Below are 18,442 nucleotides of genomic sequence, written 5' to 3'. Positions count from 1 at the left end.
TATCAATCTTTAAGAAGAGTTCATTTACACGAAGTTCAAAAATGTGGAAACGTCAAATGTGTGGGATTTGATTGTACATTTCTTAGATGGAAAACTGTAAAACATTTTAATTTTGCCCCTCCTTGTCTAACCGGTTTTTGGCTAAACCAGCGTTGGAGCTAACCGCTCATCCTAGAGAGAACCCTGTCATCTCGTGGCTGAGGACGTTGACTGTAAGAAAGAGTAGCGTGCTGTGGCACCGCCAGTTGTGATTGGGCAAAAAGACCTTTTTCTCGGGTAGTCTTCTTTTAGGTCAGTTTCTCCATTTCCCTGTTAAGTCCATTTTATAAACAACGGAATGGACTTTAAGGGAGGGAAAGAAAAACGGGTTCCCTACTACTTTTTAAGCGTTTCCGGCCCTTAGCAAAAGGGTTTGGTTCACGGTAGGCGCTCAATAAATGCTGTATACGTACATTTTGAAAGAATCACTTTCTACATTATTTCATAGGAGGAACGGTGGAAGATGTGAACTCCTCCGGGAGAAACCAAACATTCTCATTCGGAAGACGACGAAGAAGGATTGAAGTGAGGCTGTAGATTCCCACACACTAATTTCTGCCGGTACTTGAAGGCGAGCGAGGAACCTGCTAACCGTAGTCCACGGGAGGGAGGGGCAGACCGCGCAGGTAAACTGCAATTCCCGGCATGCCCGAGGGGGCGGGCCCGGCGGCTGCGCAGATAGGCGCGCGGCCGTCACGTGACTTCGGCATGGCGGCGTTTGCCGATTTGGACCTGCGAGCGGGTTCCGACCTGAAGGCGCTGCGCGGGCTAGTGGAGAATGCCGCTCACCGTGAGTCTCCCCGGCTTCGCGGGCCGCGGTGCCTGCCCAGTTTCGCTGTGCCCCCCAGACTGTCAGGCCACGCTCGGGAGGGACCCGGGCGGGCCTCGTTCCGGTCTCATGGGTTCTCCCGGCTGTCCCTGGAAGCTGAGGCCCCTGCGGTGTTGCTCTGATCCCGGGCGCGGGAAACTCGAAAGCACTGGGGAGCTGTTACCCAGTCTAGCTCCTTATTTCTTGCGAATTGAGGAAACTGAGACCCTGACAGGGCGGGGGATTTGCATAGGGCCCCACAGCTGATGGATGGCAGAAGCCAGGGCTTCCAAGTGTAGTCTCCTACATCAGTGCTTTTAATATCGCCCCTTCCTGCGTCTCACGACAGTGTTCTGACACTCAAATGCAGAAAGCTGGTGCACCTATGGGTCCGAGAAGTGAGGGAGGGATATGGGGTCGCGAGTGTTTGAATTATATTATGTAGAGGGAGGGTTGGTGGGGGCGGAGGACATACTAGGAGGGTGAGAGGGGAGCAGCATGGCCAAAATGCTAGAATGTTACTCATATTTGAATCCAAGAGAAGCAAAAGCTCTGAGAGTTAAGACCCCGTTTTAATTACTGGGATTAATCGCGACTGCTGTCTCTTTCCTTAGACTGTAAAATGTCTACGTGGGAATAGAGGGAGTTAAAAACAAAGAGGTTTCTGCAGGGCCTGTTAAGTAATGGTTGCTCAGTAAATAATTGAGGGAGGAAGAAAAGAAGGAAACTGGACAAAGTAATGAGAGGGGGGACCACTATTTTGGCATTAATATGCATTATCTTTTAATATTAATATCCTGTTGTCCCCACTGGTGTTTAAATAACTTAAAGATTGGAGTCATGATTTAGGCATGTTTTTGATAGTCCACATGTCCAAAACAGGACTGTGTTGAGGCTGATAAAGCAAGGTCCTGGCTTCAAAGAGTTCCCAGTCTCTTGGTGGGTAGCTCAAAGGCGTATGTGGACAGTGGTGTGAGGGAGTCGTTACTACATTTCTCCTTAGCAAAAGGGCCTTTGAAGTAGAAAGGGTAAAAAGCAAAAGAAATGAGTAAGAATGAAGGTGATAAAGTATACATGTGATGGGATGAAAATGAACAAAAGGACAGGAAGGAGAATGATGGTTTAAAGGAGTTGGGCAAAGTGTCTTTGGTATAATGCTAATAATACACCACCAAAGTCAAACGAAGCCCTGACTCTGCCAGCTACTGTTCTAAAACATCCTTTGTGTGTTATCTCATTGAATTCTGCCAGTCGTATAAGGTGAGTTCTGTTATTATCACCATTTGGCAGACGAAGAACTTGAAACTTAAGGTTAAGTAACTTCTAAGTAGTAATGTTTAGATATGAAAATGGGCCGTCTGACTCCAGAGCCCATAACCATTCTTCTTACTACCTTCTAGTCTTGACATGAATTGGGATGAGCTTATGTGTAAAAGAGGTTGCTGTATTTAACAAGAATGTTCAATTTTTCTTTTCAGTGGGCTATTCAGTTGTTGCCATCAATCATGTTGTTGAATTTAAGGAGAAGAAACAGGTAAAATACAATTTCTTAAGTTAATAATAACCAGCATTTATAGTTATTTTGTGTATATTGGTAATATTGAAGCTACAGACGAGCACTCTTTGTGCATTATCTTATTTCAGTGTTAGTAGTTGAGCTGATGTGTACTTGTACAAATGATAGTTTTTTGTGAAGTGCTAGGGCATGGTGTAAGGATTCTTAAAGTTGATTTGATGTTAATTAACTTTCAATAACTTCTTAAAAGTGCATTGTTATTGATTAAACTGTAATCACAATATTTAATCTTTTTTATTGTACTGTCATGGACTCATTACTAATTGATTTCCCTCCCAAACATACTAGTAAATATGTATATCTCCCTTTAGGCCAACAACTGTTCCTTACAGATTGTTTCATTCTAAAAACTATTGTTCATCCCTCCTATCCATTGATGTTCTCAGCTGCTTCTCTGCTTTAGCTTTCTTCATTAAAAAACACACAGGGCGGGCCTCCCTGGTGGCGCAGTGGTTAAGAGTCCGCCTGCCGATGCAGGGGATACGGGTTCGTGCCCCGGTCTGGGAGGATCCCATATGCCGCGGAGCGGCTGGGCCCGTGAGCCATGGCCGCTGGGCCTGCGCGTCCGGAGCCTGTGCTCCGCAACGGGAGAGGCCACAGCAGTGAGAGGCCCGCATACCGCAAAAAAAGAAAAAAATAATAATAATAATAATAATAAAAAAAAAAAAAACACACAGGGCTTCCCTGGTGGCGCAGTGGTTGGGAATCTGCCTGCCGATGCGGGGGATACGGGTTCGTGCCCCGGTCCGGCGGGATCCCACATGCTGCGGAGCGGCTGGGCCCGTGGACCATGGCTGCTGGGCCTGCGCGTCCGGAGCCTGTGCTCCGCGACGGGAGAGGCCACAGCAGTGAGAGGCTCGCATACCGCAAAAAAAAACAAAAACAAAAACAAAAACACACACATGCACATACACACAACTTATTTAGTGTTTCTGAGTGCCAGAAATTAGCTTTTTTAAAAAAATATTCTTCTTTGTTGTAGGAAATTGAAAAACCAGTAGCTGTTTCTGAACTCTTTACAACTTTGCCAATTGTACAGGTAAGTGTTTTGTTTAAGAAACATAGTACTTATTCATCCAGTTTAGACATGCCCAGTCATATATGTGGTTCTCTAATCTGTACTGCCCCTTCCTCTGTCTACCAGTCTTACCTTTCCATGAAGACTCAGCTCTTCCACGAAACATTATGTACATCTCTTTTTGTCTGGCTGTACAGGTATACCTCAGAGATATTGCAGGTCTGGTTCCAGACCACCACAATAAAGCGAGTCACACGAACGCTTTGGTTTCCTGGTGCATATTAAATTTACGCTTACATTGTACTGTAGTTCAATAAGTGTGAAGTAGCATTATGTCTAAAAAAAAAAAAATCAATGTATATACCTTATTTTTAAATATTTTATTGCTTAAAAATGCTCACCGGGCTTCCCTGGTGGCGCAGTGGTTGAGAGTCCGCCTGCCGATGCAGGGGACACGGGTTCGTGCCCCGATCCCGGAAGATCCCACATGCCGCGGAGCGGCTGGGCCCGCGAGCCAGGGCCGCGGAGCCTGTGTGTCCGGAGCCTGTGCTCCGCAACGGGAGAGGCCACAGCAGTGAGAGGCCCGCGTACAGCAAAAAAAAAAAAAAAAAAAATGCTCACCATCGTCTCAGTCTTCAGCAAGTTGTAATCTTTTTGCCTGTGGAGGGTCTTGCCTCAGTGCTGAAGGCTGCTGACTGATCAGGGTGGTGGTTTCTGAAGGTTGGGGTGGCTGCGGCAGTTTCTTAAAATAAGACAACAGTGAGTTTGCTGCATGAATTGACTCTTCCTTTCACTATGATTTCTCTGTAGCATGCAACGCTGTTTGATAGTATTTTACCCACAGCAGATCTTTCAGAATTGGAGTTAGTCTTCTCATACCCTGCCACTGCTTTATCAACTAAGTTTATATGATATTCTGAATCCTTTGTTGTCATTTCAACAGTTGATTAAGTTCGATGTCTTACATGGGTATGGTTTTTTTCACTGAAAACAATTACAGTAGTACCATCAAAGATCAGTGATCAGGGAGTTCCCTGGCAGTCCAGTGGTTAGCACTCGGCACTTCCACTGCGAGGGCCCGGGTTCACATTGATCATAGATCACCATAACAAATATGAAAATAATGAAAAAGTGTGAAATACTGGGAGAATTACCAAAATATGACGCAGAGACATGAAGTGAGCAAATGCTGTTGGAAAATGGCGCCAATAGACTTGCTCAACACAGGGTTGCCACCAACCTTCGATTTGTAAAAATTGCAATATCAGTGAAGCACAACAAAGCAAAACACAATAAAACTAGGTACGCCTGTATTATAAATTCCTTGAGAATGAAGACTAGGTTTTACTGATCTTCACTATCTTTTATTGTTAGTACCTTTAAATGAGTACTTTCCACTGCTAAGGAGGAAAATCAGTCATTTCTATTTTGTGCTTTTTTGATTACAGGGAAAATCAAAACCAATTAAGATTTTAACTAGACTGACAATTATCGTTTCGGATCCATCTCACTGCAATGTTTTGGTAGGTTATTTTTCTTCTCTCTTGGCCTTGTAAGTTATATTGATTTCTGTGGAATACTGTTGTTTTTCCAACTCCTCCCATTCTTACATCTCCCCCGACCCCCAGTGTGACACTTGACTGCTCTCCTTAGCTCAGAATTCACATAGTATAACAGAATCTCTTCTACTCATGGCACGTGTATAAGAATACCACAATTAAAGAATCTTTCGGCAAGTGGTATTCATTGAACTTACATGAAGTAGACATAGGTGGGTACTGGGGATATTGCTATGAATAATACAGATACAATCCTTTTAAAAATGGGAGGGGGCTTCCCTGGTGGTGCAGTGGTTGAGAGTCCGCCTGCTGATGCAGGGGACACGGGTTTGTGCCCCGGTCCGGGAAGATCCCACATGCCGCGGAGCCGCTGGGCCCGTGAGCCATGGCCGCTGAGCCTGTGCGTCCGGAGCCTGTGCTCTGCAACAGGAGAGGCCACAACAGTGAGAGGCCTGCGTACCACAAAAAAAAAAAAAAAAAAAAAAGGAAGGAATGTTTAAAAAGTGGGAGGTAGCAAATAAGGAATGTCCAGGGAATGTGCAACAGGAGGCCCACCGAGGAAGCTGATGTTCAAACAGGGGCCAGAAGAATCAGTGTTACAGGTGCCAAGTGAGGGAGAGAAGTTTCCACAGACAGGATGGATTATGCAAGGTCTTGAATCCAAGAAGAAACATGGTGCATTCTGGAAAATGAAACACCAATTGAGTTGAGCCTGATGAGCTGTCTATCCTGGGATGAGGTTAGGGAGGTGGGTCTGGGTGAGCAATTAGAAGAAGCCTTTGAAGGTTTTAACCAAGGGAGTACAATTATGAAGTTTGCATTATGGAGAATAGATTAGAGGGGATAAAGGATGGGATTTAAGAGGCATTGGGGCTGGGGGAGAGGGGAGGATTGACAGGATTTGGATGGATTTGTTGATTGGATAGAAGGTGATGACTCCCTGCCTTGGCCTGAGCAGCCAGGTAAGTAGATGGGGACCATTTCCTGAGATGGGACATTAGAAGGAGAAGTAAGTTTAGATCATCGTGTTTCAGACATGATGGGTTATTGTGAGAGTTCCAGTGGAGCTTGTCAAATGGGGGGTTAGAAAAAAAGGTGTGGCCCTCAGAAGAGGGACCCTAATTAAAGATACTGATTTGGAAGTGGTCACCCTGTAGAGAGTAATTGAAATCATGAGACTGGATGAGACTCCTTGGTAAAAATATGCTGTGGGAAGAGAAGGTCTAGGACAGAGCCCTGAGGAAATGTGGTATTTAATGGTGGAGTAAAGGATGAGGGATGAGCTAGGATTAGAGACTGAGGCAGGACTGTCTGAGGAGTAGGTGGACAACGAGGAATGTGAGAAGGCTCAGCAGCATCAATGTGCCTGAGTAGTCAAGTCAGAGAAGGGCTAAAACATGTGTTGGATGGGCAAGTCTCCTAATGACGTGGAGGTCATTGGTTGCCTTAGTAAAAGCCATTTCCACAGAAATGAGAACATGCAGCCAGTGTGTGCTGCTGACTTTGCTTGAGAAACTTGATTCTGTGGAGGAACAGAAGGCATAGGGAGGCTGGTGGATGAGAACCTGCTGTCTAGGTTTTGTTTGTTAGATGGAGACTTGAGAATGTCTGGAGCTGATGGGATGGATCCAGTGAGGGAGAGAGAAAGTGAGATCTCTGAGAAGGTGAGCTGTTTCATCTTTAGCTGGAATGGCCTCCTCTCTCATAGAACAGGAGTAATCAAGGAAGGGCTGGCCTCCTTTCTAACATAAGCATTGCTAAAGAAATTATGGAAAGCCAAATTTTGGGATTTTATACAACTGCAGGCAGCATTCTGGTTCTCTAAGCCCAGGGAGACAAACGGAGCTGACTTTTTATGGTCACGAAGAGTTTGATTTTCTCTTGTTATCATGAACACCCTGGTGGCCCCTATTTGTCCACATCGCAGGTGGGGGTGGGCAAGCAGAGGACAAAGAGTCCTGGATCCTGACTTTTTCTGAGACCTGGAGCCTGCCCTGTCTCAGCATACATCTGCCCAGCAGGTTTTCTTACCTGCTCAAGCACAGTACCTGCTGCTTCTCTTCAACCTATCTCTTTCCTCCTCTAATTTTTATCATGCCTTTTCTTTTAACAGAATAAGAGGTAAAAATTTTAAAAGGTGCCAACAGGCAAAGAAGAAATATCACATATCTCATCATTTAGAGATTGTACTCTTGAATGTATATTATTCCAGCCTTTTCACATGCACACACATATGGTATAAGTTTGAGACTTTCTTTTATAAACAATCTTTAACGGATAAATTCCTCTTCTTCTGTCTTAGGACTCTCGGGTATTGTCTTGCATGCTTAGCAGTTTAATTTGTATTTAACAGTATTCTCATTGTGAACCTAATCACATCACACTTAGTCACGTGTATTTCTTGTCTCACCAAAAAATGGTGCGTTCCACTGAGAGCAGACATATGCCTTAAATGATTTTGTATCTCCAGTGCCCCACACACAGCAGGTGCTCAGTAAATTTCTGGCAAGCTCCTCCACTAGCTTGTAAGAGCAGCAGCTATCTAATTTGATTTTTGTATCTCAAACAATATGTTTGGTACACAGTTAAAGCATAACAATGTGGGAAGGGAGGAAGGAGGATGATTCCTTCCTCCTTGGTGGGATGGACGTTGGTATCTGGAGTCTCATGTGCTGAGAAGGTCTTTTGTGACAACATACAAAGCAAAGCAGAAATGTCAGTGGTATATTAGAAGTGTTACACAACTGAAATATAAGTGCAGCCAGGACACTAGTCAGAATTCCATATGCATTTGTTGTTGCATATGTATGGTAACATTCTTTTTATATTACTAGAGAGCAACTTCTTCAAGAGTCCGGCTATATGATATCGTTGCAGTTTTTCCAAAGACAGAAAAACTTTTTCATGTAAGTAACAGATAGTAAAAGAAAATAGTACTCATTATTTTATATAAGAAGTCTGATGTTATACCTTCGGAGGTGACCTGTATCATCTCATCTGGAAACTTTGAAGATTTTCCATTTGTACTTGGTGTTCTGGAATTGCACAAGGGTGTATTTGGGTGACATATTTTGTTTTGTTTTATTTATTCTGCTAGATATTTGATGGGCTGAGATTAAAAGAGTCCATCAAGTTTTCTTCTGTTTCTTTATCTCTGCTTCATTCATTCATTTGAAACTTCTCTTAGGTAAATGATGGTCCATCTCTTTCTAGCTCTAAAAGCACTTCAGTTTCTGCCCTTACTATTTGCTGCTGCCTGTGACAGAAGAAGGGAGCAAGGTTCTACTGTGGCATAAAAATCCCTTCTCTGTTTTAGCTTTCCCGTTTGTGTGCTCTGAGGTGTGGTCCATGTGCCAGCATGATCATGTCAGCCTTTGGTCTTCTAGAAATCCTTCAGAATTAACCATCTGCTGATACTGTTCCTTTTTGTATAAGAGAACCTTTATGAATTTAATTTCTTTTGTCCTTTTCAAATGGCCATTTCTATGACTTTTCAGGAGGGAAAATTGTTTAATGTGTAGGGTCATTTTGTCAACTTGAGACAGAACACACTAGACATTGTAAGTGATCACAGAAAAGAAAAAATCAACTGTAATATGGTTTTTCAGGAATATGTTTTACTGTGTAAAGTGAGGTACAGCTCCTTTTAGGAAGTTCGGAATGTTGTCTTTATTTAGGTAGCCATCTACCAAAAGTGTATCCACCGAAGGGATATTATGCGGGGAAAAGAAAGCACTGGTCTTTGATGTTTTAATTTTACAGCATAATTTGTTTTTAAGCAGAGTCTGTTCTAAAATTATAAGATTTTCCCTAAGTTTATCCAGTAGATGGAGTTGTTGACTAAGGAGACTTGTGTGTGGCAAATTTCGTTTTCAAGGCACATTAACAATTCTTAATTGTTTTTACAGTAAGTACCCTATATACGAATGAGCTCCATTCCAAGAGCTCATTCATAAGTCCAATTTGTTTGTAAGTCCAACAAAGTTAGCCTAGGTACCCGACTAACACAATCGGCTATATAGTACTATACTGTAATAGATTTATAATACTTTTCACACAAATAATACATAAAAAACTAACAAACACAAAAAATAAAAACATTTTTAATCTTACAGTACAGTACCTTGAAAAGTACAGTAGTACAGTACAACAGCTGGCATACGGGGATGCATTTGCATCTTTGAAAGTTTGTAATTGGAAGGTTTGGATGTAGGGGACTTACTGTATTAATGCAGAGAAACAGTACAAGTTATCTATGAATTCCCGTTTTTTGGTGACTCCTTTTCTAAAATGCGCCATTGGGGCTTCCCTGGTGGCGCAGTGGTTGAGAGTCCGCCTGCCGAGGCAGGGGACACGGGTTCGTGCCCCGGTCCGGGAAGATCCCACATGCCGCGGAGCGGCTGGGCCCGTGAGCCACGGCCGCTGAGCCTGCGCGTCCGGAGCCTGTGCTCTGCAACGGGAGAGGCCACAGTGGTGAGAGGCCCACGTACCGCAAAAATAAATAAATAAATAAATAAATAAAATGCGCCATTATAGTAATTTTCAAGAATTTCATTTCAGAAAAAAGGGGAGTAGGATTGAGTAGTTCTTAGTCATCAGAGACCCCTGTGGAACCTTTTAAAATCAGGCACGTTCAGATCTCCACTGTTGGAGATTCTGATCCAGTAGGTTTGGGGTTGAGTTTGGGTATCTTTTTTTTTAAGTTCCACAGGGGATTCTGATTCAGTGCTGAAACCCTAAGATGGACCATGGATATGTCCAAATTTGTTAAACAGCAATTTAGTTTTGTTATTAAATATTAACAACTCAGTTATACTATAGACTAAAAGTTGGTAGTGTACCCAGTTTTGTATTGTACACTTGTTTTTCGAATGGATTTTGAAGAGCATACAACTTAAAATTTCCATAGCCATTTACTGGTGATTAGAGAAAACAACAATCCTGGGGATAATTGGGACAAAGGCTTATTATTATCCCCATTTTGTAGAAGAGAAAGTTGAGACTTAGGCTCAATGATTTGCTCTAAACTTAAGGTAGTTATGTCATAGAGATAGGACTTTGGAGTCTTAGAATACATTATAATTTGATTTAGTGAATTTATCTTGTTTTTCTCAGATTATTCACAAGTTTTAATTCAAAACTGTGAACACATAATTCATGATGATGCGTGGAACAGTCAGAAATATTCTGGAAGATGGAAGAAAGCTGTAAATAATTGACAGTATTTGTTTGGAATTGACTGCAGAGAAAACAGTTTTTAAAATCAGAACATCTTACCTTTCCAAATCTTACCCATCCTTTAAGATTCAGTTGAAGTTGACATTCTCCCTGTTTTATATAGAAAATCAATTTAAAAAGACATTTTTCTTTTAATTATAAAGCTTTTGTAAGCATATCATGGTTTTGAATTGGGTCAAATGCAAGCAGTTTGTTGCTTAACAGGTTATGTTCTGTTAAGTGATTTTATTTGTTAGGTTTGTAAGTTGATTATCTAGAATGTAAACAAGTGTCCGTAGATATTCTGTAACTAAGGTCTCCAAAATGAGTTATAAAAGCATTCCTATACACATATGTTAACAATTAGTAGTATAAAATCTAACCACCTTAAATAGAGTTGTTTCCATGGGAAATAATATACTCTTTTCCACTCAGAGTATCTGGAAGATATCTCATAGATAAATCCTTTTTCTCCATAGTTACCCCAGGGGATAAGGCAAAGATGAAAGGCTGTAAGCAGAGTCCATTGGCTGGGGCTTCTTAGGATGGGGGTGGCGGGGGAATGTGGCAGAGAGAGATACATAGAAGTTTCAGGAGCTTCTGAGTTAGTTATTCCCATTTAGGATTTTTAAAAAAAATTTTATTGAAGTACAGTTGATGTACAATGTTGTGTTAATTTCTTCTGTACAGCAAAGTGAATCAGTTATAGACATATATATTCTTCTTCATATTCTTTTCCATTGTTACTCCCATTCAGGACAAGACAGGGTGAGGAGAATTAAGGTTATTTAGTCCATTGGTCTCCAAACTACCTTGAGTGTATACTGTATCAATCTAAAAAAATAGTGATCCAACATCCCCAATATGTGTATGTTTATTTTCTTTTAAATTATTTGCATGTAATTTCATAATTTGTATGGAAACATAAAAGACCCCGAATAGCCAAAGCAATCTTGAGAAAGAAAAACGAAGCTGGAGGAATCAGGCTCCTGGACTTCAGACTATAGTACAAAGCTACAGTACTCAAGACAGTATGGTACTGGCACAACAGAAATATAGATCAGTGGAACAGGATAGAAAGCCCAGAGATAAACCCACTCACATATGGTCACCTTATCTTTGATAAAGGAGGCAAGAATATACAATGGAGAAAAGACAGCCTCTTCAATAAGTGGTGCTGGGAAAACTGGACAGCTACATGTAAAAGAATGAAATTAGAACACTCCCTAACACCATACACAAAAATACACTCAAAATGGATTAAAGACCTAAATGTAAGGCCAGACACTATCTAACTCTTAGAGGAAAACATAGGCAGAACACTCTACGACATAAATCACAGCAAGATCCTTTTTGACCCATCTCATAGAGAAATGGAAATAGAAACAAAAATAAACAAATGGGACCTAATGAAACTTAAAAGCTTTTGCACAGCAAAGGAAACTGTAAACAAGACAAAAAGATAACCCTCAGAATGGGAGAAAATATTTGCAAATGAAGCAACTGACAAAGGATTCATCTCCAAAATTTACAAGCAGCTCATGCAGCTCAATATCAAAAAAACAAACAACCCAATCCAAAAATGGGCAGAAGACCTAAATAGACATTTCTCGAAAGAAGATACACAGATTGCCAACAAACACATGAAAGAATGCTCAACATCATTAATCATTAGAGAAATGCAAATCAAAACTACAGTGAGATATCATCTCACACTGGTCAGAAAATGCTGGCGAGGGTGTGGAGAAAGGGGAACCCTCTTGCACTGTTGGTGGGAATGTAAATTGATACAGCCACTATGGAGAACAGTATGGAGGTTCCTAAAAAAACTAAAAATAGGGCTTCCCTGGTGGCATAGTGGTTGGGAGTCCACCTGCCGATGCAGGGGACATGGGTTCATGCCCTGGTCCGGGAAGATCCCACATGCTGGGCCCGTGAGCCATGGCCGCTAAGCCTGCGCGTCTGGAGCCTGTGCTCCACAATGGGAGAGGCCACAACAGTGAGAGGCCTGCATACTGCAAAAAATAATAATAAAAATAAAAATAGAACTACCATATGACCCAGCAATCCCACTCCTGGGCATATACCCTGAGAAAACCATAATTCAAAAAGAGTCATGTACCACAATGTTCATTGCAGCTCTATTTACAATACCCAGGACATGGAAGCAACCTAAGTGTCCATCGACAGATGAATGGATAAAGAAGATGTGGCACATATATACAATGGAATATTACTCAGCCATAAAAAGAAACAAAATTGAGTTATTTGTAGTAAGGGGGATGGACCTAAAGTCTGTCATACAGAGTGAAGTAAGTCAGAAAGAGAAAAACAAATACCGTATGGTAACACATATATATGGAATCTAAAAAAAAAAAAAGGATCATGAAGAACCTAGGGACAAGACGGGGATAAAGATGCAGACCTACTAGAGAATGCACTTGACACGGAGAGGGGGAAGGGTAAGCTGGGACAAAGTGAGAGAGTGACATGGACATATATACACTACCAAATGTAAAATAGATAGGTAGTGGGAAGCAGTCGCCTAGCACAGGGAGATCAGCTCGGGGCTTTGTGACCAGTTAGAAGGGTGGGATAGGGAGGGAGGGAGGGAGGGAGGGAGGGAGAAGCAAGATGGAAGAGATACGGGGATATATGTATATGTATAACTGATTCGCTTTGTTATACAGCAGAAACTAACACCATTGTAAAGCAATTATACTCCAATAAAAAAATTATTTGCATGCTCCATTATATCAGCGCACTTTATGAAATAATGTACACATTGAACAAAACATTTTAAGGGGAGGAATTAGAAATAAATGAAAATAGAAGTTCTGTGTTCTTCCTGCTTCCAAAATCCATGCCTTACTCTTTATAGAGCATTATTGTAGTATATGCTGCTAACACGTGAGGCTCCTGAAGGGGCTTATCTTTCAAGGCAGTTCTTCTTAAGGTGTGCTCTGGCTCCACTGGTATCAGAGTTCCCAGGAACATTTGTTAAAACGCAGATTATTAGACCCCGCTCACTGAATGTACTGCTGAGAGTAGGGCCTGGTAATCTCCATTTTAAATAAATGCTTCAGGGAGGTTTTGTTGTTTGTTTTAAACAGTTTAGTTTGGGAGGCCCCATTTATGGGCGTCTCTTTCCCTGGGCAAGCCTGGCTCTCTCTTGAATAAAATATCAGAATGTACTAATCTGACATCCATGAAGGGAAGTTGGGGGAGACTGAACCCCCTTCTCTTATTCCACTTGTTCCATAAAATCAAAGATAAATGTGTGTGTGTATATGTGCAGTTTGGGGAATACCTTCCTTAAATCCTCATAGGAATCCTTGGCCAAAGAAAAGGTTAAGAACAATTGATATGAATTCATAAAACTACTATAAGCAAATTCTTAACCACAAATATATTTGGACGTAATTTAACCTTTTTAATGATTTAGGAAAGCATTTCATTATAGTGTGGACATTAGCTCTTATTTTATAGTTATCTAAATGTATCAGTTGAACATTTGGATTCATAGAAAGCTAAATAACAAAAGAATTTGGTTTGAAACCTTTTAAGTCTGAGGTGTCAGAGGGAGCCAAGTGGAGCCATCCTTTGTAACTGAAAGTTTATTATAATGCAGGTACTTAAACCAATACAAGGGATATTTTTTAATTAACTACTGTTATATAAAAGAGGGAAAAAAGGAGCAATACATAAATAAAAAGGTAATGTAATTTAGCTTTACTCTGGGGAAGAATGTTTAACAGGCTTTTAAGAAATGAATCAGCTTTTTGAAATGAAAAATAATTTGTGTTTGTAATAATGAATTGAAACAGTGCAAAGAGGTATGCACTGAAAAGTACACCTTCCTCCCACCCAAAACGCCCTCTCCCTTTTCTCCAGAGGCAACCACTGCTAGCAGTTCTTGTGTTTCTTTTCAGAAGTATTTTTACCTAGTCCTTCCTTCCTTTCTTCATTTTCCTCTTCCTCTCCTTCCTTCCTTCCTTCCTCCCTCCCTTCCTTCCTCCCTTCCTTCCTCCCTCCCTCCCTTCCTTCCTCCCTTCCTTCCTCCCTTCCTTCCTTCCTTCCTCCCTCCCTTCCTCCCTCCATGGTTTTTTCACCTGGCAGTATATCTCAGAGATGGTTCCATAATATCCACTAGAGAGGTACCTTATTCCATTTAAGGAGTCAGCGTATTCCATTGCATAAAGGGGCCATAATTTTTTTTAAGTAAAATTGAGGGATGTTTAGTTGTGTCTAGTCTTTTGTGATTGGTGTTGCAGCGACCGTCCTTTCACCAATATCCTCAAGCATTTGTAAGGTATATGGCTATAGAATGCATTTCTAGTCTCTATAGGATACATTTCTATACTTACAGGAATTTGCTGATGTGTGCTTATAAAATTTTGATACCTATTGCTGAAATGCTTTTCAAGACCCTGTACTGATTTAAAGACCCTGTGAGTCCCTGTTTATTTATTTTTGTGTCACCTGTATATTGCTAAACTTTTTGATCTTTGCCAATCTGGTAGTTTAAAAATGGCAAACAGAAGCTGAGCGTGTTTTATGTTTTATCTGCTATTCAGACCTTTACTTCATCCATTCTTATCAAATTTTCAATGACTCTTTTATGAGTTGGACAGCTGTAGCAGTTGGGATGGGGCAGATTCTTTATGAGCCAAGTGTTTCTGCCAAACCAGCCTTACTTCCCAGGCTTACTAAGTTACTACAACTTTCTTAAAGCCAGGCAGCCTCTGATCACTACCTGCTTCCTGGAGCCCTGGGGTGGGGGTAGGAACGACTGAAGTGAGGATTCTGAAGAGAAAGGATAAGATGTGACGTTCCTGTCACTGCTGAAGGTCGAGCTGACCCTATGGGGCATTGTCACCCCCTCTTGACCCCTTTCTCTTGGTCCGTGCCACGGATGTTAGTTTGCCAGCACAGCCACCCTGGCAGCTTGGATTTGTTTGTCAAGCCTGATTACACCAGCATTGATAGTAAGGCTTATTTTTGTCATGGTACAAAACAGCCAATTCCTTTTATTGCTGTAAATCAAATAATGGCAAAATGAGAGCCAGGTATGCAGCTTCTAGCCCTGTCTTTTGGCCTGCACTGTTATGCTAGTAACCTTTCCCTGGCTTTATGTTCCTTCCCTGATTTTCCTTTTATCCTGATTTCCTTATCTATTTATTTTATCTTGCATGTCTTTTTTTATAAGCAGCTTCAAATCTCTTTTGGAAGTAAATGCAGAGTATCAACAAATAATAGCAAAAATGAGAACAAAGGAAAGGGAAATTAAAAGTTGAAAAAAATGCATTCAATGTCATTTGATTTATAACAGCTCTGCTTTGACCATTTATGGAGATGCTCTGTTTCTATTAGCATTTGAACAAAATGCCATTGGTAGTGCCATGTATTTCTTTGGCCAGTCAATAGACTGATAGGAGCCACAGGCGTGGGCCAATTACTGGCACAAAAATAAATAATTTCTGGAGTAAGTGGACCATGCATACATTCCTCTTGGCTTATTTATTTTTCTTGGATTTCAGAGCAGTTAGTTTCCTTCTTCTAGAACAATCTGAAGTAACCTTCCAGAAACTGAGCCTCTCTTAGCAGCCTCTCCTTATGTAGCTGACCATGAATTAGAGGGTCTCTAGACCCTATCTGTTGAGATGGTCACTCTGCTTCAGCTAGATTACAGCTAAACCATTCAAACCAAATGTGAAGGAATGGCTAAGCATTGACTTTGTAAAGGGACAGATGTATTTGAACACAGAACCATGTAATGCCTAAGGAGTGAGCCATATCTATTTACATTTCTTTGTAGCACGTTTGACCCTACCCCATTCTTAACATGTGCCAATTTTCCTTTTGGCTTTACCTGTTTTTTTCTTCTTGACAGGTTGCTTGTACACATTTAGATGTGGATTTAGTCTGCATAACTGTAACAGAGAAGCTACCATTTTACTTCAAAAGACCCCCTATCAATGTGGTAAGTGTCACAGTTTCCATTCTATATGTGAATCTCTACATGTGCATTAACACACTGGAAAAGGGGCAGAAGAAACTGCTGTTCTTAGAGGGGAAAAAACAAAGGCTAGTAATAAATAGGCAATTTAAAAAAAGGATTTTGTTTTCTAAGCTGACTAAAGGTAGAAAGAAAGCTTAAAATAAAAAATATCCAGTGAATTACCAAGATGTGTTTGAAAGGCCTTAGAAGCTCAAATTTGTGAAGGAAATTTCCTAAGAGGGTAGCTAATAATGATGGACACTTGCAGTCTGAATGTTGAACATTAAGGAGACAGAGCAGCCAAGAAAGGAGTAAGACAAAATAGAGAGAGGGTTCCCAAGGCACCAGCCAACGGGAAAGGTGGGGTGGCAGGGACTGGAGGGGGCAGGGCCTGGAAAGCATGGTAGGCGTGGTCTCTGCAGAATTAAAATTTGCATTGAAATGTGCTGGCTCACACAAAAGCCCAGGGTTACCTTTATGGTAACCTAAGAGGGGGACCATGCATTCAACAGATCTTGTGCTCCTTCCTCTGCTGTAGAATTTTTCTCGTTACCTTTCTACGTAATTTCTCTTGTTTTCCTCTACTCCTTATCTTCCACCTGTCACACCTTTTTCTGTCTTCCTCCATCATAAAAGTGATAATTGTTTCACAATGGGAGCTGTAGGGTTGGCAGAGCTGTCAACTGTTTGCATTGGCAACCAGATCCTGGGAGGAGTTAGGATGCTTTTTTAGAATAGAGGCTTCCAAAGCTCTCTCCCATTCTCAAGAAGTGCTGTTGAAGGAGAAAAAAGGTTTGACAGACAGTCTAGATTACATCCCCAATCCTGTCAGAATTGGAAAATTAAAAACTTATGGATTTTTTTCAGGATAGATAACTCCCCTATTCTTTTGTCCCTGTAGAATCACAAGTTCTTCAATTTTTGTTTCTCTCTCCACTGCTAAGGAATTAGGTTGATGCTGAGAGTAGGGAGAGACAGTGAGAGGAGAAAATGATCTGTATGGTGTGGAGAAATTGAATCCAATGTGGAAAAATTTAAGATGGCTTGTGTTCTACCCCTAAGTGTATGCTACTAAAGCTGTACTTAAAAAGTATTCAAAATTTTATATCCTTAAAGGGCAAACTATAAAACAGCTCTTTTCTGATCAATAATGAGAGTACTACTGAACATATAACAATATTGGTTAAGCTCAAATCATTGTTTCCCCGCATTCTTGCCGGTACTTAAATAAGTAAACACTAAAAACAAAAGACCCTTAATCATCACATTTTAGAGTTGGAGATATATGTTGTTAAAAGTGGTAAAATGAAGAAGGAGAAGCTGTTCAGCTCTTCAGACACAGGGGTGGGACAGACCTGGTTGACTCCCCATCAGATGACATCCCCGATGTGCCCCAGCTACCATGATAAAAGGCTCAAATTAACACAGTTCCCAAGGTGATGACAGTCTTACTGGCCTCACATGTTGTTCCTCCCCAGAGCTAGTAGTGTCTGTCTCTAGAAGGTTGCCAAGGCTTTTTACCAGCTCCACACTGCCAATCCATTTTCCATGTAGATGGCACCCTCCGTAAGTTGCTCTTAAACTTACAACTTTTTTACTTTTCTCTTCACCTTAATGAACTAGGAAGGCCATTTTCTAGACGGCTTTGCCTGAGTAAACCCACATACGATACTGTGTCCTTGGCTGGGGGGAGGTAGTGGCATGTGATGCTAAGGCCAAGTCCATGGAATGGACAGCAGTGCACAGCACATAATTCCTCATGTCCCACAACAGTGATAAGCTGCCCAGTGGCGGTTTTGGCTTCGTCTTTTGATTGGTTTCTTAGGAATGTGCCCTGCTGTCCAACCCAGCTTGTGAGCTTCTAGAGAGCTGTGTCATGGTCCTTTTTTAATTACCCAAATACCTTGCCTATAAGAGATCTTCCCTAAAATCTGTCAATTGAACGAGTATATGTCTAATTTTGCATGTCTGGGTACAGCTTGGGGAACACAGCCAAATCCTGTGAACCGTTAGTCCTTAGCTGGTTGTCAGGCTTGGCAGGCAGCATTCACTGTGAGTGGAGTGGGGCATTGGGGCGGCGTGAGGAGAAGATGCACTGGAGGCGGCAGCACTAGGACAGCCCACCTTCTGATTCCATCTGTAAGTTCCTGAAGGTGCTATTTTTTGATGGATATTTTTGGCTTCATTCCCACATTTTTCAATTTAAGAATTCTGAAAAGTAAAA

At 41.4% G+C, this 18,442-nt stretch overlaps 1 protein-coding gene across 1 annotated transcript in view; it reads left to right on the top strand.

Moving 5' to 3' along the window:
* The first annotated feature begins 735 nt into the window (after window positions 1–735).
* Window positions 736–18,442, top strand: part of RPP30 (ribonuclease P/MRP subunit p30) — a 32,181-nt gene continuing 14,474 nt past the window's right edge. Inside the window, exons 1-6 of the mRNA XM_060102166.1 lie at window positions 736–829; window positions 2,326–2,381; window positions 3,406–3,462; window positions 4,890–4,964; window positions 7,835–7,906; window positions 16,111–16,200. Of these exons, the coding sequence (XP_059958149.1) occupies window positions 748–829; window positions 2,326–2,381; window positions 3,406–3,462; window positions 4,890–4,964; window positions 7,835–7,906; window positions 16,111–16,200 (432 nt within the window). The 5' untranslated portion in view covers window positions 736–747. The remainder of the gene's footprint in view (window positions 830–2,325; window positions 2,382–3,405; window positions 3,463–4,889; window positions 4,965–7,834; window positions 7,907–16,110; window positions 16,201–18,442) is intronic.

The sequence above is a fragment of the Mesoplodon densirostris genome, chromosome 1 (assembly GCF_025265405.1).
Source record: "Mesoplodon densirostris isolate mMesDen1 chromosome 1, mMesDen1 primary haplotype, whole genome shotgun sequence".
NCBI classification, from domain to species: Eukaryota; Metazoa; Chordata; class Mammalia; order Artiodactyla; family Ziphiidae; genus Mesoplodon; species Mesoplodon densirostris.
Note: the sequence above shows the minus strand (reverse complement) of the source record. Positions and strands in the feature narration are given on the sequence as shown.